The 27,039-nt window shown below is 38.7% G+C and overlaps 2 protein-coding genes across 2 annotated transcripts in view; both read right to left on the bottom strand.

The window, feature by feature from the left end:
- Positions 1-80: 80 nt before the first annotated feature.
- LOC103174626 (putative ferric-chelate reductase 1) lies at positions 81-14,188 on the bottom strand. The gene is made up of 16 exons (XM_007887094.2): positions 13,930-14,188; positions 13,021-13,219; positions 12,197-12,348; positions 11,257-11,345; positions 10,126-10,303; positions 9,508-9,693; positions 8,869-8,970; positions 8,071-8,212; positions 7,142-7,255; positions 5,786-5,898; positions 4,448-4,534; positions 3,320-3,417; positions 2,011-2,069; positions 1,529-1,666; positions 1,402-1,427; positions 81-1,073 (listed from the first exon to the last, which is right to left on the bottom strand). The coding sequence occupies exons 2-16, from the start codon at positions 13,217-13,219 to the stop codon at positions 984-986; spliced, it is 1,773 nt and encodes a 590-aa protein (XP_007885285.1). The 5' UTR covers positions 13,930-14,188; the 3' UTR covers positions 81-983.
- Positions 14,189-18,584: 4,396 nt separating this feature from the next.
- The window catches only part of agla (amylo-alpha-1, 6-glucosidase, 4-alpha-glucanotransferase a), a 28,656-nt gene continuing 20,201 nt past the window's right edge, over positions 18,585-27,039 (bottom strand). Inside the window, 12 exon segments of the mRNA XM_007887097.2 lie at positions 18,585-20,370; positions 20,962-21,092; positions 21,197-21,284; positions 21,532-21,629; positions 22,178-22,389; positions 22,742-22,854; positions 23,298-23,433; positions 23,565-23,676; positions 23,952-24,177; positions 24,619-24,721; positions 25,065-25,240; positions 26,053-26,186. Coding sequence (XP_007885288.2) covers positions 20,253-20,370; positions 20,962-21,092; positions 21,197-21,284; positions 21,532-21,629; positions 22,178-22,389; positions 22,742-22,854; positions 23,298-23,433; positions 23,565-23,676; positions 23,952-24,177; positions 24,619-24,721; positions 25,065-25,240; positions 26,053-26,186 — 1,647 coding nt within the window. The 3' untranslated portion in view covers positions 18,585-20,252.

Genomic DNA, 27,039 nt, shown 5'->3' with positions numbered 1-27,039 from the left:
AAGATCCTTGTGACTACTCTTTAAGGTTGGCTAAGATCCACATGGTGTAGGAAGTGTTTGAAAATACAGACAAACCACACTTCTCTGTAAGCAAACTTTCTTTATGAAAACAAAGTACAAGCTTTATGTGCGCGCGTGTGTGTGTTTTTTTAAACTTTCTTTAGAGACGAGGATTATCAAGTCCCTGCATAGATATTATCTGTGAACAATGAACAGGAAATACCCTTTTTTGTCAGTTTCTTCTTGTTTCAGACTTTTCTTACGCAATCTGTTGCCAAATAGAAGGAAGTTAGCAGAGAGTGACTAGTTGCAGCAATGCTGGATCCTTTCAAATACGCTTCACAACAATTTTTTATTGTGCCCAATATATTCACTCCCGAGACTTCAAGAAAAGGCTGTGGGATCTTTGTGCAGTAATGAATTGTCAGCCTTACTAATAACATTGTAAAACACTTAAATGGGTCGAAACTCTCCTTTGTAAACCACTCTGCAGCAGGAAGGAGGTGAGGAAATATAAAATAGGAACCTGACACTCGCTGAAAGGAGAAGAAAAAAAGAGCAACGGAAAGATGAAGCTGGGCACATTATACTTCATGTTGCATTTGAATACCTCAATCACAACTACTGTAAGAAAGATGTAGACTGATGCAATAAAATTAATAGTGTTACCAGGAATTCTTCCCAATCACATCATTCACACTTATTGGCAATTAATTTTGGAACAACTTAAGAGCTGAATGTGCGATGCTGCCTTTGAAAGGCAGCGTTCTTTAAGTATAGTCGGATCGTTTTCTTGCCACTGAGATTGCCTTGCCATGTCCGAATCAGTCAGATACGAGCGAACATAGGATCAGTGCTCAATTCTGTTTGGATTTGTGGCTAAAGTGTTGAAATCTTGCGTTATGACCTAAGTAAAGATGCAGGAAATCCCGGTGAATCACGGTCCACAAGACAGTTAGTTCATCACTGTTGCAAGTGACATTTTAAGTTTGTCCAATTGCCACTAGGAGTGCTATCAGAAAAGCTAGATTTCCACACAGATACACAACCAGAAGGATGCTTTCGAGCTCCACCTGCAAAGTAAGAGGTGAGAAGCATGATTGAATGCAATCCCATCAAGGAATGGGTGTTTCAGTGTTTATGTTGGAAGGGGTTAGTCTCTGCTATGTGCGAGTCTTTAATGCCTGGCCCTTATTACAAAACAAAACATGCAATGTAATATTACCTTAAGATTTCAATGCAAAGGATACCATGCTCTGGAGCTACTTTCATTTATTCTTACCTAGCAAACGAGTCCTTATTTATACAAGCACAATTTTATTAATAACAAACTCGCTTTAAAGCTGTCCAACTTTTGTTATATTTTCCCCTTTAACCCCTGATAAAAAAAAAGACATTTACCTTCTTTTGGAGATTGCTGTATATAGCTGCAGAGACGAGAGAGATTGAAAGTACATTGGGTTAGTATAAATCAAAATGTTCTGAATTCATGGGAGAAAAGTGAAAATAACGTTGAGTTATTCCTTACCCATTCTTCCAGAATATTGTTTTCCTGCAATTAGGAGGTAGATCAGGGATTCCCAGCCAACAAATCCTCCCATAACCTTCACAGGCCATCGACTCGGTGCTACATTTATTAGTTGAAATCCAAGAAATATAGCGGCCACTAGTCAGAGGGAAGTCAGATTTTCAGAAAGTTACTTGGAGGCTTGCAAATTGTCTTAGTAGAATAAAATAATAAAGTATTTAGTTTTTTTAATTCAGTAATAATACGAAAAATAATTCATGTGAACGAATAAGTTATCACAACATGTGTAGAAAGAGCTCCTTCTACGAAGCCGCTTGCATTTCTCTGATGCATTAAGTGTCATTTGTTAACGTAAGATGTATTTAGTAGCTGCATTATTGAAGCTTTTTCCTCAGACAAGTACTGATTAATCATTTCAAGAAGAGCATTGCTACATTACATCATAATTATTTTTGTTTGGTTACATTTTAATCATGACGTACCTGCAAGGACTTTGATCACAAGAGCCATGAGAACGTGAAACCAATTAAAAATAAATCGCCTGTCAAGAAAGTAGACATTTTATGCAGTTAACACTTGTTGAAATGCCAATATTAGCATTGGTATTACTTAATAAAAGATAAATAATTTAATGTAAAGCAATGAAAAAGATTTCTCCCCAGGTTTCAAACATGAGAAAAACAGCAACGTAAATTGTCGGCAAAGGGTGAGAGAATTTGCTACTCTAGCAATCAGGTATAGTTGGAGGGGGTTCAGAAAAATTAATTATGTCTGAAGTTTGCCTGCATCTTGCTAATATGTGAGCTTCAATGTATTTCACCAGATAAACTGGTCCTATTAACGGCAGAATTAATAAGTCCTGACCCTATTTTTACCAAGTAAAGCTCAGGAATTTTAAAGAGCACTTGTGTGCATACCAAGCTAAATATTTTTACCAACACACCTTTCACTAAAGAAACACGCTCTCAGTTAGTGCAGCAGTCTCTAATCTCATGAAGCAGACTGCTATTCCATGTCTCAGAAGTTTATTCAGCCCTTCTTAAGTTTCTAAAAAAAGCTTAAAAAAGCAGATTTCTCATTGGATTTACAGTATGAGGTACAATGGCTATTCTTATAAGAAATACAAGTCAGTTGGGATCACTGAACTGTTCTGGTTTGAAGAGTTTTTTTTCTAAAGAGCAGAGCATTGAGAGGTGAGTGGGATCACGTGGCAAGTTGAAACTCAATGGTTACAAATCATAATGTTCACGTCATTCAATTTCTGTAGTTTCCCTCTTCCTTCTACAACTGAAGAACAGCAAAGGCACAATACATAAACGTTCCAGCAATGTTGTGGACCCAATGGAGCACAATAACGGTGAAGGAGGGAAGGAGGGAGGAAGAAAAGTCCGAAGGATGCACTGAACTGTTAGGGTTTGTAAATTTAGCAATGACTAGAGAATTTCCCCATGATTTCTGTAAGGCATACTTTGATCTGGGCCACACTGTGAGCAATGGTGGGACATTATTATTATTATTGTTCCCTTTAAGAAGGGCAAATCCACAGCTGTAGCAAAGTGGCCTCCAGCAACCAGCTGAAGGGAGAAAACAGAAAAGGTGGTTCACCTGCTTAGAGACAGGCGGCTGTCTGATGAGAATCACAAAGGAAGACAATTCCGCCCACAAAATGCACAAAATTCATTTTACTGTATATTCTGTGAAGGGCTTTGAGACGTCTGGGATTTGGGAACCACATTTGGGATTTCAAGTCTCGAGGAGCAATTTCGGGATCTGATTGGTAATTAAACAAACCTCTTGTGATCTGGCGAAGGGCGCCAGATGGCTACAATTGGCTGTATCAGCGCAAGCCCCATTACAATACAGCCGAGGACTGGATGTGCTCCTGCATTCTGTGGATCAAACACAAAGACAGTTGCTTACAATAGGAAAACACTGAGTTACAGGACAAGTACTTTGATTGTTCTCAACTTGCCTACCAGTAGGTCAGATGATTTACCAGTCAGTACAGTCTGTAACTCATGTCGAAATTCTTTGCTAATTGTACAATCTGCACTATTGATGGTGTCACTGCAACACTGGAAACGGCAAAACCGGATGTTACAACAGCACTACTGACCGTTTTGATGAAAACAGAAGAAAAAATTAATTCCAGGACTTCCAACATTTTGGAATGAAGTAACGAAACGTTGCTTTGTATTACTGGTCTGGTTTCTGTATTATTTAATAATAATAATAATAATCCTTGCATTTGATATAGTGCTTTTCACGTCGGGAGGACGTCCCAAAGCGTTTCACAGAACACACTGTAAAGTGAATTGACTGTATATTTGTGGGCGAACACGGCAGCTAATTGCGCACAGCAATGTCCCACAAACAGTCGTAGATTGAAAATGACCAATTTATTATTGTTTTTAGTTTGAGGGATTATTATTATTAATAATCAGAAGGTGAAAAAGTAAAAATGATCCTTTTAAGAGTCTTCAGACAGGTATCATTTCTGAATCAGTAAAAAGCTTCTGCTACTGGTGTGGGGCCACAATAAGCAATACTCCAGTGACACAAACACAAAATACAACTGCAATACATCAAATCTTAAACTAGACTCTTACGCTATCCTTTCTTGCTTTCAAAGTCCTGTTCTATTTTACTTGTACTCCTGAAATAAGCAGTACAAGTTAAAATCTTGTTCTATCCTTTAATATCAAGCTCTAGAATCGTATTAAATCATATGAAATGTTATGATCCCAACTGATACAACATATGAGTTTTATTATACATAAACGTAAATTGCTGTTGTTGATTGCTTTGCACCCCCAAGGCTAACAAGACACAAATAACCAATGTTACCGAAACAGACAACGCACATTCAAGCTACATACAAAACCTACACGCAGGAAAAAAAGTGTTGTGAATACTTACGTAACTCCAACCCTTCACATGCACAAAAGGCAGCACAAAGGCAGTGATTGTTGCTGCAACAGTTAGAACCATCAGCGATAGGTGAACCTAACAAAACACTGAGAGAATTAATACAGAATCCGATTTCTTAGACACATTTTCATTACTAGCCCAGCTTTCCTGATCCAAAAAAACCCCAATTCTCTTCAGAGCTGTTTGAGGGTAAATGTTTCTGAACCTGTGGAATTGATGTGGCTATCACAGTTTAGTACAATGCAACTGTTTACACTTCACAAGTTATGCACTGGTCAGGACTCTGTTACACCCAAAAAACACATTTTGCGTCTCTCAAAAGAGCAATTGTTCACCTTCCCAACCATCCCCCTCGTCTTGCTGACGCAGATAATTATAAACTAATGCAATTGATCAGAGTGGTGAAAGGAACTAAATGCCACAGTTGTGTAAACTGCAATGATGGTATGATTTTTGCTAGAGAACGTGGCAGACAATTTGTGCACAGCAATGTCCCACAAATCGCCATTAAATGAGGGACTCATTTTATTTGGGGGATTATTGGCCAGAATACCTGGAGAAACTGCCTTCGCTTTTCGAATAATGCCATGGAATCCTTAACAACTGCCTGACCAGACCGACAGGACCTCATATTAACAGCTCATCCAAAGGGCAAAACCTCCAATAATGCAGCACACGCCCATCACTGCATTACACTCTCAGCCTCGACATGTCAGCTTGACCTGGGGCTTGAACCTACAAGCTTCTGACTCAGAAGCAAAAGCGCTACCGACTGAGCCAGACTGGCACCCAAATAGTAAAAGTGCAGGTGTTTCAAACGTACATAACAAAGGGGTTGTATTGCACCCAAGAGTGGCTTTATAATAATAATAATCCTGACATTTGATATAGCGCTGTTCACGTCTTCTAGGCGTCTCAAAGCGCTTCACAAAATAGACTGTAAAGTGAATTGACTGTATATTTGTGGGCAAAACGGGGCAGCCAATTGCGCACAGCAGCGTCCCACAAACAGTCGTGGATTGAGTGACTGAATCATTATTGTTTTTTCTCTTGAGGGATTATTATCAGGCGGGTGGAATAAGGAAACTTGCCCGAGGTTTGGCCCTGCCGGGAATCGAACCCTGGTCTATCGCTTGCGTGGCGAGTGCTCTAACCACTGAGTTAAAGGCTTTCTAGTTAAAAATGTTGTGATCAGACCCTGCAATGGACTCAGAAGTCAGAGAGATCAGCATTGTAGGGTGAGCAATAGTCGTTGCTCAGCTAATAGGGCGATTTACATTTTTAAAAACAGAGTAATCTTTTCAGTTGGTAGCAGTTGGAACATACCTGAAACCAAACAGCCTTGCCCAAAATCTTCCTGTTTCCAACATTCTTAAAAAATGCAGCAATCATCATACCAATGCTTCCGGTTGTCATCCAGGCTATCAACATCAAGGCACCTTTAAAATAGAACGAGTTACATTTCTTACTCAATTTACCCTTCAAGATGGACTCAAAATGTTGTTTTCTCTCATTTCAATCATAATAATAATCCTTGCATTTGATATAGCGCTTTTCACGTCGGGAGGACGTCCCAAAGCCCTTCACAGAACACACTGTAAAGTGATTTGACTGTATATTTGTGGGCGAACGCGGCGGCCAATTGCGCACAGCGATGTCCCACAAACAATCGTAGATTGAAAATGACCACTTTATTATTGTTTTTGGTTTTGGAGGGATTATTATTAGGCTCTGTGTGGAGTAAGAAAACTCGCCCAAGGTTTCGCTCTGCCTGGAATTGGACTCAGGTCTCTCGCTTGCAAAGCGAGTGCTCTAACCACTGAGCTACAGGACTCCACATGTTTAATCCTGGGCACCGTTGTGTTGTGCAAAGCAGAAGGTTGTTTTTTGTCATTCAATCAGAGCAAGGGAGAGTGAAAATTGTTCTAATTGTTGTGAGGCTTAGTAATAACAACTGGATTGTCATTACAGAACACTGAATGGAACAGACAACTTGACCCTTTGTCTATTTCTTCTGTTTCCTTCATTCCATTAGCCCTTCCCGTCTGTCAGTAAACTGTAAATCACCGAAGTGCTTTGACCACTTTAGGCATTTCTGTTACCGTGAATCACACAACCGACGAACACGTCACAACTCTAAATTGCTCTGCGTTTCCTAGCAAGTATAGAAACAACACCGCAACTGCACTCTTATCTCCTTTGGTGGAGCAGGATGTGCATCAAAAATGAAACATCACAATCTCTTCTCTCCTAGGATTTGTTTGTGAAATTGAATCCTGCTTCACAACGCTCAAAAAAAGCACAAAGCAAGGTTTTTTCCAATCGTCTTCATGTCCCAAACGGGCAAGCCTTTAATCAGCATCACTCCAAATTAAAGTCTTTTTTTTTTATTTGTCCCCCTTGTTTGTTAAAAGTCTTTGCAGTTGTACTATTGGGTGAGTTATCTTTTATTTGCAAAATGTAACCAATGTTGGTCTCTGGTTATGATATGACTCATTGCCAAACCTTCAAGGGTCACACATTAACCATCTATTTAGTTCATGTTTAGAAATAGTTGGAGACCATGTTTGCATGGAATACTTTTCCTCATGATACGAAATACAAATTTGGAAACAAATTCAAATTCAATATTCTTAAATCAATCTTATTTCATTCAAGAAAGGAAGCAGTCGGTAACTTTACCGTGAACCTTGATGAGGATAGGTTTACTGTTGGTCCCTTCTGTTAACTGTGGAATTGAAACATCTACCTTCTGGGAAGAGATGAATGGCAACTTTGAATGTTTCTGTATCCGATCTGAAAAATTGGAAATAATTTCAATAGTTGTTTTGACTTCTATGTGACACTCCACATTGTGCATTCAGTGCTATACTTGTGGAAACTCAACATATAACGTCTATTGTGATTTTCATATTTTTTACCATTGGTATTTCACAGGTAATACAATAAAAATATTATAGGTGATGATAAGACGAGTGAATAGGCCACACCACAATCATTCTGGGCTCCACTGTTCACAAAGCTAAGGACGCTACAAATTGACACCAATTGAGATTTCAGAGAACATATCCTGAAATCTGAGCATTAATAGAACCACAGATATTGAAGAGTGGTGGATAAAATTAAGCCAAATATTTGAAACGGCTTTCTACATTTGCAGTGGAGATGATTTAGAAATATAGAAACAGGAGTAGGCCATTCAGCCCCTCGAACAAGTTCCTCCATTTTAATAAGATCACTGCTGATCTGTACCTCAAGTCCAATTACCAACCCTTGCCCCGTATCCCTTGATATCCTGACCTAACAAATATGTATCTCCATCTCAGTCTTGTGGAGTTTAATGGCAGCAAAAAGTTACTGGTTTGATTTGATTTATGGGAATAAACTCATTACTTTACAAGGCATTCTGTTGTGAACTTGTAAGCCTGGATAACTCAGGAGTTTTTCATTGGGTAATAGATTTTGTTTTCTATGTACTAACGAGTTTTCCTTTCCATACTCTTACTCGGAATAAAAATTCAGCATCTAACCTCGATGAGGTACAGAACATCTGAACTTACGACATTAACATTAACAAACCGGTTCTGCTATGTGCCCTTTGTGTGACTTACCCCCATCTGTAGATCCATAAGCAAAGAATAAGTAGAACATATTGTTGGAAGCTCTTTGTGTTGTTGAGATGCTATTTCTTGTGATGAACGAGCACTTGATAACTCCATTTGTGTCTGAAACACTTATGTTGTACACTTCACCCTGTGTATCAATATACAGAACCATTTCAAACATCTGCTTTGCAGCGCATTATACAGGCAGGTGTTCTGACCTATATATCAAATTGTAGGATTGCTTCAAGGAAGATTCCGGGAATCACTAGGAAACTCCCAGATGTTGAAATCAAATACATTCATGAACAGATTACAGGGTGTGTTAGCCTAAACATTACTACAGCTGAAGTTATTTTTAATTTCAGGTTCTTCAGATATTCAGAATATCAAGTATTCAAATGGAGGTATCAATGAATTATCCTTAAGTAATTCATGACTTAAACTAAGTAATGATCATGTAACTGTTATTTCCGTTTAGATTGTGGGTGAACAGTTACTGGGAAATACCGAACTGCAAACCATGGATGTTTCCAGGTAGCAGATCACACCCAAGAAAGCAGGGTAAACAATGTCTCTGCCAATGAGTTGTCAACCAGCCTTATGTGCTGTCTCATTGTGCAATTTTGTCCTGGTTGTAATTACAAAGGGATAATGAAAGGTCTTGCTCTTCAACCGATCTGAGTTCTCACAGGCAATTGTCCCTTCCACCCACGCTGGAAGCTAGATTTGTTACACGTGACGATTTGTGACATATATTTTTACTCCGAGCACAGTTTATTGATGGAGAAATTCAAGACCATTTACCAGTGGCACAATCCGAGGAGCTGATCTTCCTGTGGAATAGGCTCGCTGAACTTGTATGTTTCCAAAGGTATTCCTACCACAAATGTAAATATCATCATCGCCCTAAATGTAAAATGGAACTGGAGTATTAATGGGAAACCTGACATAATGAAGCAACAAGCATTACAAATACTGTATGTTCTAAACCGTATGACACCTCATACATCACTCAGAAGTGAAGCCCGCCTCTCCCCCACCCACACCTCAATTATTTAGTGTCAGCTGGACATTAAACCAGACAAGAGTCTAAGTTAGTTTACAGCAGTCGGGGCATGTTGGCGTTTCTTTCTTGTTTGAACAACCTTTGGTTCAGGCTTGCTAAAACGAGGGTGACCTTTTATTTATTACATGCACATTAAAGACGCCGACATTTTCCAATATAAAACAATCAGCTATTTGTAAGTTATCTGTAACAAAACTACTTTAACAGTTGTTTGAGCTTTCATTGATAACTTGTTGTTCATGGAGACCTCCTGTTCCAAATCTCTCCTCATTTATTAGAAAGCAGCTCACCTGCAGAGTATCATATAGTAATTCAGTCATGGTATTAACATCTTTGTCACCTTCCACTAAAACCTAACTGTTGCAGAGATTGCTCACCATATTCCGATCATCGGAGAAGCCAATGGAGATGTAACCCGCTGTATTTCCGCTCATTTCAAATTTTAGCCCCTGGTTATCGACGACGATTGATGACATGAAGAAACAGTTCTGATTACTGGCTGGATTGCATGACGCAGGGTTACTGAAGCAAAACTTTGTGGTACCACATCCAACGCTTGATATCTGTGTCCAAGGAGACGTGGGTTTAGTTTCATAATCCCCAGTACAGATTTGGGAGCAAAAAATGTTTTATTTTTTGAATATTAGCTCTTTTCGTACCTAATATTTTAAGGAATTAAACTAACTGCATTAACTGCTTTTGTTTCAGTTATCCAAAACCTTACACTGTGTGCGATAGAATAACTTCTTTTGACTTCTAGTCCAAATTCTGTTAATTTCACATGCGAATTACATACATCGAGTCGGCCTTCCCCACCTATATACTTGCTCATGGTTTCAGTGCTTTATAGACTGGCACTTAGCTGTTCCGTTCATTAGTTGTTGCATTTTGTTCCGTCAACTTCTTTCTCAGTAACGCAGAGAAACAAACAAAAAAACACACACCAGGAATAAACCATTACTGTGTAAGACACAAATGAAACCAAGTCAACTTACTATGTTATTGCCTGTACTAGACATTGATTGCATGGAGACTGAATGCGAAAAGGCTGTGGATTTTGGGGTCACAGTTGTTGTTGACCCTAGCGTGGTAGATCCAGTGTTTACAGATCTTTGAATAACTTGTGACTTGACTTGAGTCCAAAATGTACTTTTGATTTGCACAACTGTTGCCCTGAAAGAGGATTTAGAAATATTATTTTTTCTTTATTTTAGTGCCATTTTTCTTGTCTATTTATAGTCGTGGATTACTTAAACAGATCCAGGTATAATAATGCCAAATAAAGTCTGAGGAGGATTCATTTGATCTGTCTAGAAACTCTTCATAATATTTATGATAATCTTTGCCCCTCCTCATTTCTTAGTAAGGATGAGAAGAAAGTTGGCAAATAATAATTTTAAAAAACTTTTTTAATAAACAATAATAGTCCTGTAGCTCAGTGGTTAGAGCACTCGCTTTGCAAGCGAGTGACCTGAGTTCAATTCCAGGCAGAGGGCGAAACCTTGGGCAAGTTTCCTTACCCCACACAGAGCCTATTAATAATTCCTCCAAAACCAAAAACAATAATAAATTGGTCATTTTCAATCTACGACCGTCTGTGGGACATTGCTGTGCGCAATTGGCTGCCGCGTTCGCCCACAAATATAGTCAATTCACTTTACAGTGTGTCCTGTGAAGCGCTTTGGGACGTCCTCCCGACGTGAAAAGCACGATATCAAATGCAAGGATTATTATTATTATTAATAAAAAACTGATTTCATATCGGGAAGAGATCTCAAAGTGCTTCACAGGAGATTCTAGTGGCTTTGCATTTCAAAGCAAACATAATTTGCGGGCACCAATGTCCCACAAACGGCTAAGAAGGAAATAACAAATTTTGTCTGAGGGATTGTTGCCAGCACATTGGAAGAAACTCCCTTCTCTTTTCAAATAATACAAGGGGATCTTTGATGTTCACCTGAACGGGCAGACAGTTTAACGCCTCATCTGAAGGATGACACTTCCAGCAATGCAGCACGCTGCATGGAGTGCCAACCAGGTCTGGATGAATTCAAAGTTTAATTTAAAAAAAAACTAAAAAGAAAAATTATATCACAATGCTGAAAGATTCAAAGAAATCAAACTACCTGAATTCAACATCATTTGCCTCTGGTGCTTGCCATGTGACTGTGGTCTTTGCTTTGGAACTTCCTGAGTTATGGCTTACGGCAGAATTCTGAGGAGAGAGTTTGTTGGAGGCGTCTGTGAATGACGGGCAATGCTTTATTGTTATCTTTATTCTAGTCACTATTTTTTAAGATTTAAATGACACTTCCCCTCCCTCCCCCCACCCCAAACAATACACATCCAGTACTAAGCAAGTATGTAGAGAACACCACCAGGCCAGACTTGGCCTGTTTTGGTACTGTTAAATTCTCTTTGATTCTGTTTTAACATGAAATCAAGTCGATGCTAATCTTCAACTTAGTAACGTGCAATATAATCATAGAAAGGTTCTTCCAGATAAAGTGCTGTGTGTGTGTGTGTGTGTGCTAATCTCGCTGCTCGTCGCTCAAAGCAAAACATGCTTTGGAGACACATGTACATCTTTTGCTTTGTGGAAAACATTCAGGCTAATTTCAAATTAATTCACAGTTAACATCAGAATGCATGTAACTTTTTTGCCAAATCCATTCATCCATTTTCCACATGTCAGCTCTATATTCTAAGGAGAGGCTGCTCAAGACTCTTCTAATGTTGTTCTGGAGTCTGTTATCAGAAGGTGAATCAGAGCATAGCGGAGAATCACCTTCTGAATTTTTCTATTTACTGGCAGAACAAGGCAGGCCCTGATCAGCAGTCTTCTGTAAACACGGGCCAGGATCAGGCACAATTGACCTGAGGACCTGCCCTCTCAGAGATTAGATGTGCGTTATCTAAAATTGCTCTTTTTGAACTATCATTTGGTGTGGTTATCCTTTAACAGCACAGTGTACATACATGCAAGGAATCAGGAACCACTTAGCATGTCAAACATGGCAGGATTCTGACTGTCTTTCCGACAGCGATGAGTTTCTAATGTCTTACCGCATAGGTTGTTTGACTGAGTGTACAGTCCAGGAGCTGAGTTTCAGGATTTGCAGTGAACGTGCCAAGCGGAACAGAGGATGAAGAACCAGAAGCTCGAGCTTCCAGCAAAAATCCTTTGAACTGGGCTCCCGAATTTCCTTGGAGCGTCACTTAAAACAAAATGCAGCAAACTTTCGTGACTTAATACATGCTTATTTTTGACAAGAGTTAGGATACCAGCAACATTTATAATGTTCACCCTAGGATTCCACGCAAAACCAAGAACAAAGGGCAACAGAGATAGGTTGACAGATGACAAGTGTCCCAATTTGGCACAAATTCTTAACTAGTTTTGAGTTTATTCACCCTATAGCTGAATTAATACACTTTGGTCTGTCTCTTTACCCAAAAATGTAGTTTTCCTGGCACATCCAGATTTACATATACAGGTACACTGGGCTGTCCAAACCAATTGTAGTTGTTTTAGTGTTTTGCAGTTTACGAGGGATTAAAAGACCGAACAAAAATCAAAGTTCCTGTATTCTGCCTTAGACTTTTATAATTTTTATTGTGCCACTGTGTTTGACAGAGATCGGAATTGGTCAGAAACAAACTGTTTATACGTAGTTTCGTTATCTTAACGTATTCAGAACTAATAGAATACTGTAAAACCATGAGGAGTAGAATTATTTACTTCATAGCTGTGCACAAATTGGACGCAGTGTTTGCAGACAAATAGTCACTACAATTTACAGTGGCCTTGGTGACATCCTCCTGACGTGAAAGGCGCTGTAACAAATGCAAGGATTTTATATTAATATAAAAGGATATTAATACTGTACCTGAGATGACATCTCCTGGTTTAAACGTTGTGGTGTTTACAATAATTGTGTACGGTGCAGACGAGGTTTGCGCAGCGAACCCATGCTGTGGCATCATACTCTCACAGACATTTTGAACCAATCCACTAGAATATCCTGAAACGGATCCCAGGAAGAGGCTAATAACAGGAACCAGCACCAGACAGGCGTGCAGCGCCATCTAAAATAATAAAGATGCAGGTGAGGGAACAATTTTTCTTTCCAAAAAATAATCATCCTTGACATCTCAAAGCGCTTGACAGAATATACTGTAAGGTGAATTGACTGTATACTTGTGGGTGAAACGCGGCAGCCAATTGCGCACAGCAGTGTCCCCACAAACAGTCGTAGATTGAGTGATCAAATTATTATTGCTTTTTTTTTCTTGAGGAATTATTATCAGGCGTGTGGAGTAAGGAAAGGTTTTGCGCTGCCAGGAATCAAACCCAGGTCTTTCGCTTGCGGGGCAAGTGCTCTAACCACTGAGCTACAGAACTCCTACTCCTACAAAATCATTGTTAATTTGCTCCATTGTTCACGTTTGACTAAATCTTTGTGCTGCGCTTTCCCCTTTGGATCCTCTGGCTTTCTGGAATACAGCAGTAATCTCTAAATTCTATCAGAATTCTATCTATTCTATCTATTCTTTCCTCCACCCAAAGAAAGGTGTCTTGCATCACAGGAAAATCTTGAAAATAACCCTAGTTTTTAAAATGGGGGTAACAAAAAGTAATTGCTATTTTCAAATTAGCTCCTTCGCTAAATGAACGGAAACAATACCAGTGCCAGAATTACTGGAGTTGAGAATACATCAAACCAGATCAAATGAGTTAACCGCATTTAACTTCTGTCTTTAGTTTACTGTCCCCTTCAGATAAAAACATCTCTTACCTTTACCTTTCAGCAGCCGAACTGGGCTCCAGATAAGGTGTGACGAACAAGCCTGAGAGGAACTGAAAACTCCACCCACTTTACCCAAACAAGCAAATACAATTTTCCGCTTTCTGTAAAGGTACAGATTCTTCCCCGATACCTGTTCAGTGCTGGGAACCAACGATAAAAAGGTGCTTGGAATGTGCAAATGTTGCAACTTGAATTTATACATATAATTAATATTAATCGCATCACCACAAAGAATAATCTTGTGATAGTAATCTCATGATTTGCAAGTCAGAATTCCTGTAAACTGTATCCACTGATAAAACACGAAGGGCAGCAAAAGAACAGGCGATCGAATACAAAGACGAGAAACCTACATGAGATTATAGTACTCATTCGGCAAATGAGGCAGTCATTAAAAGAGACAAATAACAACGGTATGCATCACAAGTGAAATCACCTAGGTTCAATTCTCAGGTGGGGCGAAACCTTAGGCAAGTTTCCTCATTCCACACGCCTGTTTAATTTTTAATCGATTGGCGGATCCCTCAAAAAAGAATTTGGTCACTCAATCCACGACTGTTTGTGCACACTATTGTGCGCAATTGGCTGCCGCGTTTTGCCCACAAGGAAGAGTCAATCCACTTAATAATACATTCTGTGAAGCGCTTTGAGATGTCTCAACGACGTGATAAGAGCTATATCAAATGCAAGGATTATTATTATTTAGAATGATCTGACCTCTTTACCTGTGTCACTGAGTCTACAATGAATAATCCAGTTCCTCTAACTAGACTGCGATTTTGTGCTAGGATAAAGAGCGTTGTGTATTTTAATTACATTATAAAGTTCCCTATCGGCGGGATAAACCCGCTGGGTCATTTGCAATTGGCATTAGAACCAAATTCAGATGAAATAGTTTTTAAAATTTAATTTAGCTAAACATTTTTGTCCCCTTTTCTCGCCGGTCTCTCCAACTCCACTATTTACAAGATCCAGCTCATTCAGAACTCCGCCGCCCGCATACTGACCCGGACCAAACTCCGTACCCACATCTCACCCGTCCTGGCTCAGGCTCCACTGGCTCCCCATCACCGACCAGATCAACTTCAAAACCCTCATACTCATGTTCAAATCCTTTCACTCCCTGGCACCTCCCTACCTCCCCGACCTCCTCACTCCCCAATCCACCAACCGACGCCTCCGCTCGGCCGGCAACGGCCTCCTGCTCGTCCCTCGCACCCTCCGTCCCACCATCGGAGGTCGCACTTTAAGCCACCCCCACACCCCNGAAACTCTGGAACACTCTCCCTCCATCCCTCCGCCTTGCCCCTCTCTCCCATTTTTCCAAGTCCCGCCTGAAAACCTTCCACTTCGACCGCGCTTACAGCCACCTCCCCTCCCCGCCCCATCCCACCCAACTTGGAGTCGGGCTCCATCACTGTTAAGCGCTCCGGGACGCTATCCTGCGTGGAGGGCGCTCTCTAAGTGCGAGTTGTTGTTGTCGTCGTTGTGGTTGACGATGTAATTCTACCTTTCGGTCACCAACTTAATTTGGATCATCAGGTTATAGTTATGTCTTAAGATACCCTCGGAAAATCTTCCATAAGGAAACGTTATACAAACGACTTGCGAATGCGTATAGTTTGATAACGTGCCATACTTTCTGAGCCCTTGCGGTGAGGCTCGGGGCTGTAAAGCAGGCAATGAGTGCAAAACCGGTTTTTCAGCCACAACTTGGCCAGCGCTGAAAGAGTTGAGCAACAGTTCAGGAAGTGACGGCAGAGGACACACCACTTCTGCTACAGCCGCGGGCAGTTTGACGTACACCGAAGGCTTAATAGTGAGTCGCGCTGTGGTCAGCACAAGACCCACCAGGTTCCCTCTCGGTACCTTCAAGATAAAATTCAAAGAAAGACAACGTTAATTGACAAAAGCATCATCGTTACCGACTCGCAATGTTTTTACGTGTGTGTGTGTGTGTGTGTTTTTTTTTAGAAAAAAAGGAAAAGCTGCAGAAACCTATTTGAATCTACGATATACTCAGGGTCCTAAATGTTAGCGTATGTTACGCATTACAATCATATGATGATTAATCCTTTGGCGAGAGATATTTCTGGCACAAAGATGCTCTCTAACCGGTCTTACCATGTGGATGGGGAGGAGGCAGAAGATTGCGACACCTTCTTCTAAAACCCACCCCTTCTCTACCCAAACTGCATTTTCTTAAAGGGGCAGTTTGACAACGCATTGCACAAACGTCCCTCAAATCACATTTGAGAAATAAAATCAGAAAACCTCACAACTACCAAGTTGTGACCCCCCCCTTCTCGCAGTTCCAACCCTCTCCCTCCCACGCAGTTCCAGCTTTCCCAACTTTCACCAAACAGCTTGGGAAGTGTCTCCCTGCAACGGGTTGTTACAAGGGCAACACCTTCCGGTGATAATCCCTCAAGAAAACGACACGCAACCGTAAAATTGGTCGCTTCAATCCACGACGGTTTGTGGGACGCCGCTGAGCGCAATTGGCTGTCGCGTTCGCCCACAGATATACAGTCAATTCACTTTACAGTGTGTTCTGTGAAGCCGTTTGAGACGTCGAGAAGACGTGATAAGGCGCTGTATCAAACGCAAGGATTATTCATTCATTATTCTCCTACACCACAATACTCAGAAGTGTCAGGACGGAAGGGATTACTGGAGAATCCGTCCATCGCTGGTGAAGAGTCAATGCGTGGAAGCACATCATAACATTAAGCAAAGATTTCTGCTGAATCACCATGAACAAGCAAAGCCGTCTGTCTACAGTGCCTCGATTTTTGTTACGTATATGTAAAATGCCATACCCAGTGTGGTAAACAACTTCCAAAGCAACAAGCTTGTCCAGCAGGTTAAAAAATAAAATTAATACTGCTTAAGTTTGGTACAGCACCTTTCAGGCAGGACTTTGCAAAACACTTCACAGGATACACTGTACAGCACTTCGAGACACCGTCTGGCGTGAAGGGCACCATATAAATTAAACTTGTTGTCGTTAAAAGTGTAGTGACGATTTTGTGGGCAAAAAATACCGAAAGTTAAGATGAGGATTCAGATGCAGTATTTTACATAGATTGAGCTGATAAGTCAATTCAAAAGCATGATTTTTTTTTGAATGCAGTGATAAAAGCATCGAAAAATTCCAGTTTCCAAGTTAATCTGCTCAAATTGAGTCTTAACACAACAGTCCAAGTTTGTGGATACTACAAAACATTTGTACGACGATCTCAACATGTCAAGACATCTATCACAATTGGATTGCACATTACCAAATTTTAAGGCAAATTCTGACTCTGGGTTTTATTGACGGACTAGACTTCCAGCGTGCAAGGTCTAAATTAAACCGCTTCACTGAAAGCCGAACCTGCAACCTACCACACAGCAGAATTTTTATTCATTTAAAAATACATTTTTAAAAAACGGTTTACCTTCTCCCTTCTGCAAATCGCCCCACAGCTGATCCAGTTTCCTTTGGAGAACTTCCCTACGGCTCACACTTACTGAACTGTATGAGGTGAGAATATGTGCCACGTGCTGACAACATTAAGAGTATGGAAGGAATCGGTGACTTGCGATTAAGCTTATGGCTTCTCATAAATACTGCCCACCTACTCTCCAACCACAGCTTTGGTACAAGATCTCACCAACCACATTACACTGATTTCATTATTACTATTCGTCAATGATTTTCATGTGACATTTACAGCGAGGGCATTCTAATTAAATTCAACACCATATGATAAACATGCCCCTTGCCAATAATCAATACAAATTGTGTTTAGGGTCCAGACGGGTGACAAAGTTAACACTTATAATAATAATAATCCTTGCATTTGATATAGCGCCTGATCACGTCTTCGAGACGTCTCAAAGCGCTTCACAGAATATATTGTAAAGTGAATTGACTGTATATTTTGTGGGCGAAATGCTAAACTTTGACTAAGCTTGCACCTCTCAATTGCCAGAAATACCTCATTAAATAGACTGCTCAATTTCCAGGTTTTAAAATTATCTTGGGAGCCTGCAATCATTTTGAAATGAATAGTTCAAATAGTAGGTTAAAGATAGTTAAAGTGCATTCTTGGCATCAGTTGTTGTTACCTTGTAATGTATTGCAGGTCTGAAAAACTGCTCCAAAGAATCAGGGATTTACAACAATCTCTCTGCCAGGTTATTAAACTACTTTATATGATTACAGTGAACGCCACCATATTGGTACAATGTTCTTTGTGAAGGCTACAGTTCCCATGGTAAAATGAGGAGTGTGATATTAGTCATGAAATTTAATTCTAGTTCAATATACTACTGTGAAATGTGATCACCACTTAATCCAAAGTGTTAATAGAAGTGCATCAGCAGTTCATACAAGTGAAACACCTAATACTTGAACAATCCAAAACCTTTCCTAAACATTGTGCTGATATTAGTGGCATTCTAACACAGCACAAGTCCCTACTCTGGGGAAAGCAAAACAATGGAGATGGCATCAAATTTATCAGCAAGGAAAAGTATATCTAAGTAAGATTTGGTGATTTTATAGGGTGTGAGATATTTAATGTATTATAAACAATACTTCAAATCCTAGCAATTTTAATATCATCAACATATGTCATGAAACAGTCAATCAATGATTTCAATGTGGTTAAAGATTTTATTGTTTTACAGTTCAAGATACAGATGGAAACAACAACAAAAAAAACAGCAAGCCAGGCCCAAGGTGATGCTACAATAAAGCTCAAATGGGTTTGGTGATTAGATCAGACCCCTGTGAACAAGAATAGATTATCGCAATGGTTTGTGCATGCTTAAAATAGCAATGATCTAATATGCCTATAAGAGTATAGAATTCAAATACTGGACAATTGCACTTCACTAGGCAAATTAAACTAAATTAGGCACCCTGAAGCACACTGAAAAATTAGGCACAAAACCAATGTGAGTGACAATACACTTAATACTTAAGACAATCACACATGTCTGTAAGCAATTATAACCAGCTCCTGGTAACCCTTTTACACTATTCACAATCAGAAACAGACTGCTGCTGCATTATTCCCAGCTTCAGGTGAAAGTGACACCATTTTAAACAAAAATATGGTTGGCTTCAAGTATTGAGCTTGGCATTGGCAGTTTAAAAGCAGGTTGATTGTAGAAAGAGGACTCGGGTTGCATTCTTCAGTCTGCCTACCCTCCGTTGCTCGTGTGTTTGCCTGAACTTTATGTGCAATAAAGTTGTATTTCACTGTGCATCACTTATACATTACAAACACCAGATGTTATAACTGCAATTAAGATTAATATTAGCATTATTTGCCTTGAATGCAACATTAGAAAATGTTATGATGAAGATTTTTGAATCTCTTATTTGTAGTTGGGTTATCAAAAATCATAACTACTGTATGCAATTTGGAGTTCAGAAATAGAAAAATACATGCAATGAGTAGGCTCCTTATTTGTATTTCAACTTATCTAAATTAATTAAGGTTACAGTAACTATTGCAGGACGAGTGAGCTGTAAAAATCTTTGGCTCAAATAAGTGAATAGAATCATGCTTCCTTTTTAAAGGTTTTCCTCTCCTCTCCCACACATTAACAATCTCACAGCAAATGCAATACATCTGCAAAATTAGCATTCTAATGTGCAAATTTCATGCAGAGCATTTAAGAAAAACTTTTATTAATTTTCCTTTAAGCTTGTAGAGAACTCAGTAGTATGAAAATTAGCGATTCTCAGCCAGAATATTCACCGTTGCTACCCATTTCTAAAAAAAAGTCTAAATATTAAGCATTCTATAATTTTGATCACATTTACCCTGGCTCATATGCACCTCAATGTTGATGGGGCAATGAAATTCAGTTAGGATCTCAATAGTGCACACCTTTAAAATAAGCAGGCATGCAATATTTCACAAATCAAGTTCCAGATGAACATCTAGACATTGTTTGGTAGGCACAATCAGCAACTGAAATCAGTTTTCAGATCAGTCCAGCTTTGCTAACAATCAGACAAAACCAGATAAGATCACATCAGTTAAGAACACAATCACTTTATATCACAATTTTTTAAAAAAAATCACCTTAATGCAACAAGGGAAGGAAATGGGTCATGTATTACTTTCAAGTTACAACTTTATCTTGTCCGAGTGATGTGATCTGATGTTTTTACTGCATAAATACAATTTCAAAGCACTCTGGTTAAATTGCAACAGCTTAACACTGCATAGCAGGGACACTAAAACACTATCTTCAGTTAAACTGTTGTATTGTAATGGGTAACAGGAAAATGCTGACGGTCTTCATAGATCATACAGAACCTCCAGAATGCAAGAGAGAGACCAAGCTTGTGTTTCACAGCTATAAGGGCAATATTGTCCATTTTCATTGGTAAGCTCTACAATACCTTTCCACTGGGATCTGCAAGAAGTTAAAAAGAAAATAAATAACCCGCTGTACCTGATCAATACACACAATTTAAATGTCTAGGTTATGCATTTTGTGGAATGTTTCTCCTTTGCCTCCCTCCCTCCCATCATATTGCAGAAGATAGCATTGTGTGCTACAGTATATCTTACTGTCACTCTTATGTTTGAAGGCAAAAACATGAACGGTGGGGCAGCCATTTGTAACAGTATCAGCGGTGTACCTACCGAACTGAAGTCAACTTTGCGATAAGAGCCATACTGGAATGCCTAAGTCAGTTTAATTAATTTCTAGTGATACATCAACAATACAAGCAATCCTTCCACCCCATTTTTAAGAAGAGAAAAAGTATGCACAGTAAAGAGAAACAATGGGAAATTGTGAGCATCCAGACTTTAGTACGATCTAAATCGAGAAGTTGCATAATTACTCCATTCAAAATATTATTAACAATTCCCACATTAAAAATCTAAAGACTTAATATGCCGAATGTAAGGTTGAAAGCCAGATAAAACTATAACAGTTTCTCTGCAAAGTCAACCTATAATGTATGAATTGTTTAAACTTTTTAAATTTGTGGTTTACCTCTCTAGGTGAACATAATGATGGGAGAGAACGTTCTTCACTAAATATTTTGTGTCTTCCTGCTTGTCTGAAATTTTCTTGGAAAACATCAATTTTGCACGTAGGAAATATCCAATAGGCCACACCCATTCCTAGCAATGACATAACATATTATATAGTAATTCTGGGACAAATACAGGCAGTATTAAAAGTCAGTTTTAGAACTTGGGAAAATGTTTGCATAATAAAAACTTACAGGTCCTTGGTGATAATTAAAACCTTTTGAAGCGTGGAAATTGCCATCATCCAGACCCATATCGTACACACCATAGTAAACCATGTCCCTGAAAGAAAGGATAAAGAAAATTCTAGCTGTGTTCACATACATTAAAGTACTCCATTTATAGGATTCATCACAATAAAAATGGATACCAATAAACAAGTAACTGAAAGAGACATCGAGGAAACAAAATAATATCTAAACATATTAACTTTAACATGCAGGAAATAAAAACAGTACTGCTCATCATTCCATCAGTAATTGCTTTTCATTATTTAACTGGAAATAAAGTCAGCAACCGTTTAACTTACTCAGGATCTAAAGTTTTCATTCCTAGGGGGCCAAGAAGATACTTCTGTGCAATGTTTAAAGCTCTCCATGCTTTCTCTGGAGTGAACAGCTCAGGGGCCTGAAAATGGGAATAAAAACAATAATTGACACAGATGTACTAATTAACTACTCGTGTCATTTTGAGAACCTTTGTGCCCAGCATACTTTACCAGTGGGTGCAAGAGACAATTACCTGCAGGGTTTGCTTATCTGCAGAGGGCCAGAGCCAATTAAGGCAGATGGCCTTTTTATTATATTAGTAATTGTGTTCATCAATAAAGTATCTGGATCTTTTCGTGTGTCTGATGTTCAAAATAAATCCCAAGTTTTATTTCCATTACCCATGTAATTTCCTGCCATTGTTAAACAAAAAATAGACCTAATTTTTTTTTAATTCAATAGATAAAAGCTACTTTTGTGGTTCTTGCCTGCTTATGGTGGCATTGAACACATATGTGTGACGACATCAGTTACAATATGCTTACTTAAAAACTTGTTGGTTTTCCGAGTCAGGTGCCCTGTATTAAATTTATGTTTCAGATAGCCGCAGGAGTGCAACTGAAGGCCTTTACTGAACCCATTTTATTATTAAAATTATAATGTTTTAAAAAAAAATTGACCGCTTACCACCACCATAGCTATAGAGAAATTAGGTCTTAGCTGGTAGTCACACCATGGACTAGAAGCACCATAAACGTCTTTATATATGGCCCGTTTATGGACCAAATCGGGATGCTTTTCATCAGGATCAGATGGATCATCAATAATGTAGAACTTTTTCTCAAAGTTTTGCTGTATTTTTTTGTTCCATTCTTCATAACTAACCCAATGCGTGGTTTCTGTATAAAGATATTTAAAAACTCAAATTACAAATTTATACATTGTTTAGTCTTTTAGCTCTTGAAAACAGAGTCACAAGATTAACTAAAACTGCTGTTTACATATACAGTTACTTCATCTAAGAAAATAATATCCATCACAAATTTGCATTAAATTTGTTGAAAACTTTAAAATCTGAAGTTCAGTTGAGTTTTAACAAACTAATATTAATCATGGTTTAAAGTAACTAATCATACAAAGATATTGGAGGCACCAATAAGCATTGTGATAAAATTGCATCACCAGTAATGGACAGAAATCCTAAGCAATTCAAGCAATTCATCAAAAAATTGTTTGTAGATTCATTCTCACCATTTATATCTGCTTTGACTCCACTGTAAGGGTACAGATTGCTTTTGTGGAGTTCTATCAGCCAACGAATAGCTGATTTACTGAGGCCTACAATTTCAATAGGAGACCCATCTCTGAAAAGTAAACATTTCAACAAGGTTACAAAGAAACCATGGACTTAAATTTTGCTGATCAGACTTTAGTTATGTACACTTATGATAAATGTGAGGTGCAGAAACTATTCCTGATTAAAGGCTGAACAGGCCTAGTCGTCCACAAATACTTCAAACAGTTTTCTGGGCTGATGAACAGTGGTAAAATAAGGTCAGCCTGTTGATTTTTCCACAATCATTGTGAAACTATATTCAGAATTAAAACTCAAAACTGGAGTCCTATAGCGTATACCCACTGTATCAAATGCAAGTAATATTAAAATTAAAACACTAAACGTTACGATTAAAATATACAATTTCTTAATAGATTTGTTGGAAAAAAATAAAATTAAACAGTCTTAAGTGCAACTCAATGTCTTATTTGAAGTTTTCAGTCTACCTTAATTTTACTGTGTAGCTTTTACCTTGGTGTAGCTGGAATTCCTCTATTCTGAGCTCTATCACTCTCTCCCATTTTGTCCATCCAAGTCCCACAGTTGTGACGATTTCCTCCAAATACAAAACCAGTGGTTGGATCCACTCCTATACTAACACTGAAACCTACAAATAAAAAGATTTTTCAAAAAAAGATTGCCAGACCAGTCCCTCATCATTTACTACCAATTAAAGTGCTAATTATTTACAATATAGAAAATCCATTGAAGTTGCACAACACAGTTCAGTTAAAATACCTTCGTCTTTCATATGTCTGTCCAATTGATATCCAGCATTCCTTTCTCTGAACTCTATACCTTGCATGTGACGTTCCATAACTTCCTGAATTACGTCAAGGAGTGGCTGTTCCTGTTAGGAAAGTCGCACAAGCATACATTCATTTAGTAAAAAGACTTAAAAAAACAAAGCAATTTCACAAAACAATCTAAAACATTCTCTATAAACTCAGAAATATATTTCTGCTTCTTACCCCATTTGACCACCCCCCACCAGTTTAATAAATACTCATGAAGAAGCATTACATAAAAGGGCAAAAGCTTATAAAGTTTACAAAGGTCGGTCACTGTAAAAGATCCCTTATAAAAATCATGCCAAATATTAAGGAAAGAAAAAAGTGAAATTACCACAATTCCTGGAGGTGAGGCTTGACTCTCATCATCAGGATACAATCGAGACACAGGACACTGAAGAATATCGGTTCCCTTTGGAACGATTTTACAGTATTCCTGAATGCACTGAAGCCACCACCATACAGCATCTCTACAGTTGTACCTTGCATACAATCCTTGACCAAGTAAATTAGGCATTAGACCATGGCGTAGAGTTGCAGCAAATGCAAGGATTATATTCCTGTAATCGAAGAATTTCAAAATCCGGTCACCGCATGCCTTGAATTACTTAGCTCATCTTAATTTGGTTAACAATTCTAAGCATCACTTGACTGTTTTCTCTCTTACGCTTAAGGTTGGTAATGCGCAGCATATAAGCTCTTCACCAAGCTTTGTGCAAGAAAAAGAAAAATCTATTGGCTCACTTGACATAGTATTACCAGTTTATGTGAAATCTTGCCAGTGGGTTACTTGCTATCCCCCTCCCTCCAAACTGTACACATTGGTTACACTTGAAATTAGAACAGCAAATGCATTGTGCTTGGAAGTTCAGAAAAAATTGAATGACATGTCTCTGCCTTGACAGGCAATATCATCATGGAATGGTGAAGAAGCAAAATTGATCAGGATGGAAAATTCTCAGAAAAAAACCCCAAAAGTTCCAGCTTTGACAAAAGTTTACCTGGCCTCTATGAAACGTCCCGTTATGAGTAGCAGACCTCGAAGAGAAATGAATGTGTCTCTTCCCCAACAACGGAACAATCCAGCAGAAAAATGTGGCAAACCTTAAAAAGCAAGTTAAAAACGTTCATGAGAAAAGACAGAATTCTGTGAAGCGCTTTGAAACGTCTCGAAGGCATAAGGCACTATATCAAATGCAAGGATTATTATTATATTATCTGATCATAGAAATTTGCACTGCAGAAAGCCATTCTCCCCTTCATGTATATGCTACCTCTTTGAAAGCACAATCCATTCAGTCCAATTTACCTGCCATTTTCTCCATACCTCTGCAAATTGCTTCTTTTTTAAGATATCTCTCATATTCTAAAGTGGCAAGTTTCAATTAAGATACAGAACTAAACCCTATGTCTAAATTTACACTAACAAGAAGTCTCTTCCACTTACCAGCTGCTAAAGAAACACAGCACTGTTCCTTCTCGTTGGTGATCTGATTGAGTCTATATGGCACATCCGGCAAGTTAGGAGACAGTGAAGGAAGAGCAGGAAATCGTCCCACTCCACACATCTGCAGTGAACCCAGAGCAAGCTGCTTCACAAATGTTGAACCATTCTGCACAAAACTAGAATGAGAAAAGAAAGAACTCACAGCAATTGAAAACTTCTCATGTACAAAATACTCAACTTATCCTTTTTCTCTGACCCCTCCTCTCTCCCACTCATATACGTAAAAACAATCAAAGTGACATAAATGCCTCAACTGCACGTGGCAGTCCACATTGCAAGAAAATTCTCAAGCTAAAGCATGAAAGTTTGATGTGTTAGCCAATTTAAAAAAAACGCGCTTTGGAACGCTACCTTGTGTGAGGGGCGCTATATTAATGCAAGTTGTTGTTAAACACTCAACTAGTTAAGCATACATGTTTTTAACCAAATCAGCAATGCTTCCATATCATAAAATTGTCCGTGTCTAATCCTAAATCAAACTTCAGCTAAAGAACTCATACTATACAGGGTTATTTTTGAATTAATTAAGGTCCAAAATATCAGTGCCTGGCAATGGAACTCATATCAGATAAAACAGAGAATAAATGTAAAGTAAATTTCATCTATCTTGCTCCAGCAATATGGCCCAATTCTAACCACATTCTCAAATGGTAAACTTATTTTTTTTTAAAGATTACCTGTTCTTCAAGGGATAACACATTGCTAATTTTTAATGAATTAGTTTGAATTATGAGCAGTTTTGTGATATGAATTCATGGCCAAAAAAAATGGGTGGAGTATAGCCACACTCAATTACCTAGAATCCTTGGAAACAGAGACTTTAATTAATCTGGGCTACATTAATACAAAATGCAGTTTTCTAACCTACTGTGCCAACATTTCACACCATTATTTCACATTTCAGCTCCAATAATACTATTGCATGTACCTTGACATATGCATCCATATTGACGCCAGAAAAGTTGTGTATGCTCCCACAAGGATTGCATCAAAGTAGCATGGGATCAGGTAACGAGGAAGATTTTTCAGGTACATGAATATTGCTTCAAACCATTTACCGACCTAGTGGCAAAGGGATCTTTAGTACACAATACACTAGATTTTGTATCAAAAATGTGGTTGTTTTACCGTTATTGAATTGATAATCTTTTGCCCACAGAACGTTAAATTGCTAGAAGGAATGTCATACAAAATTCCCCAGAGATTCCGAGAACACAATGAATCACATACAAAAAAAGGTGGAGCAAGCGGTAGAGTATTAATGAGTAAAATTTCAAGAGCAAACTTCACTTGATGTACATATTTTTGCAAAGGTAAAAAGCTTTCTAACCGCTGCAAGAATGCTTTAACATACAATTCCAAGATATTTCATTCTACTTTAGAATGATGTATCATCATCCATTCATTGTTAAGCTTAGAAAATATACCAGAATTTATTTATATATAATTTGGGCGGTAGATAATTATTTGGGGAGGGCAAGTTTGCAAGGCTATCGGGAGAGAGCTGGGGAGTGGGATTGATTTGGATAGCTCTTTTCAAAGAGCTGACAGATACAGGATGGGCCGAATGGCCTCTTTCTGTGCTGTGTATTTCTATGATGCTATTATATATATATGTATAATATGGATATATTATACCTACATACACACACACAAAGCTGTACCCAACCAAAGGATCCAACATGGAATATAGATTGACTCAGACAGACATTTCACCTTTATCTATACTCCTTTTGGGAGGACTCAGCGCTTTAAAAAATGTAATTATTATTATTAATTTTGTTGTGGTTGCTGTGTCTGCGTTCTTTATTTTGTTCCTGCTGCTTGGCTACATGCGTGCTCTGGATCACAGGATACCACAGCGCCACGGTCCGCCGGCTCAGCCACCAGGTGCAACTGCAGTGTGTGCGTACAT

This window comes from Callorhinchus milii, unplaced genomic scaffold (assembly GCF_018977255.1).
Source record: "Callorhinchus milii isolate IMCB2004 unplaced genomic scaffold, IMCB_Cmil_1.0 Scaffold5, whole genome shotgun sequence".
Taxonomy (NCBI): Eukaryota; Metazoa; Chordata; class Chondrichthyes; order Chimaeriformes; family Callorhinchidae; genus Callorhinchus; species Callorhinchus milii.
Note: the sequence above shows the minus strand (reverse complement) of the source record. Positions and strands in the feature narration are given on the sequence as shown.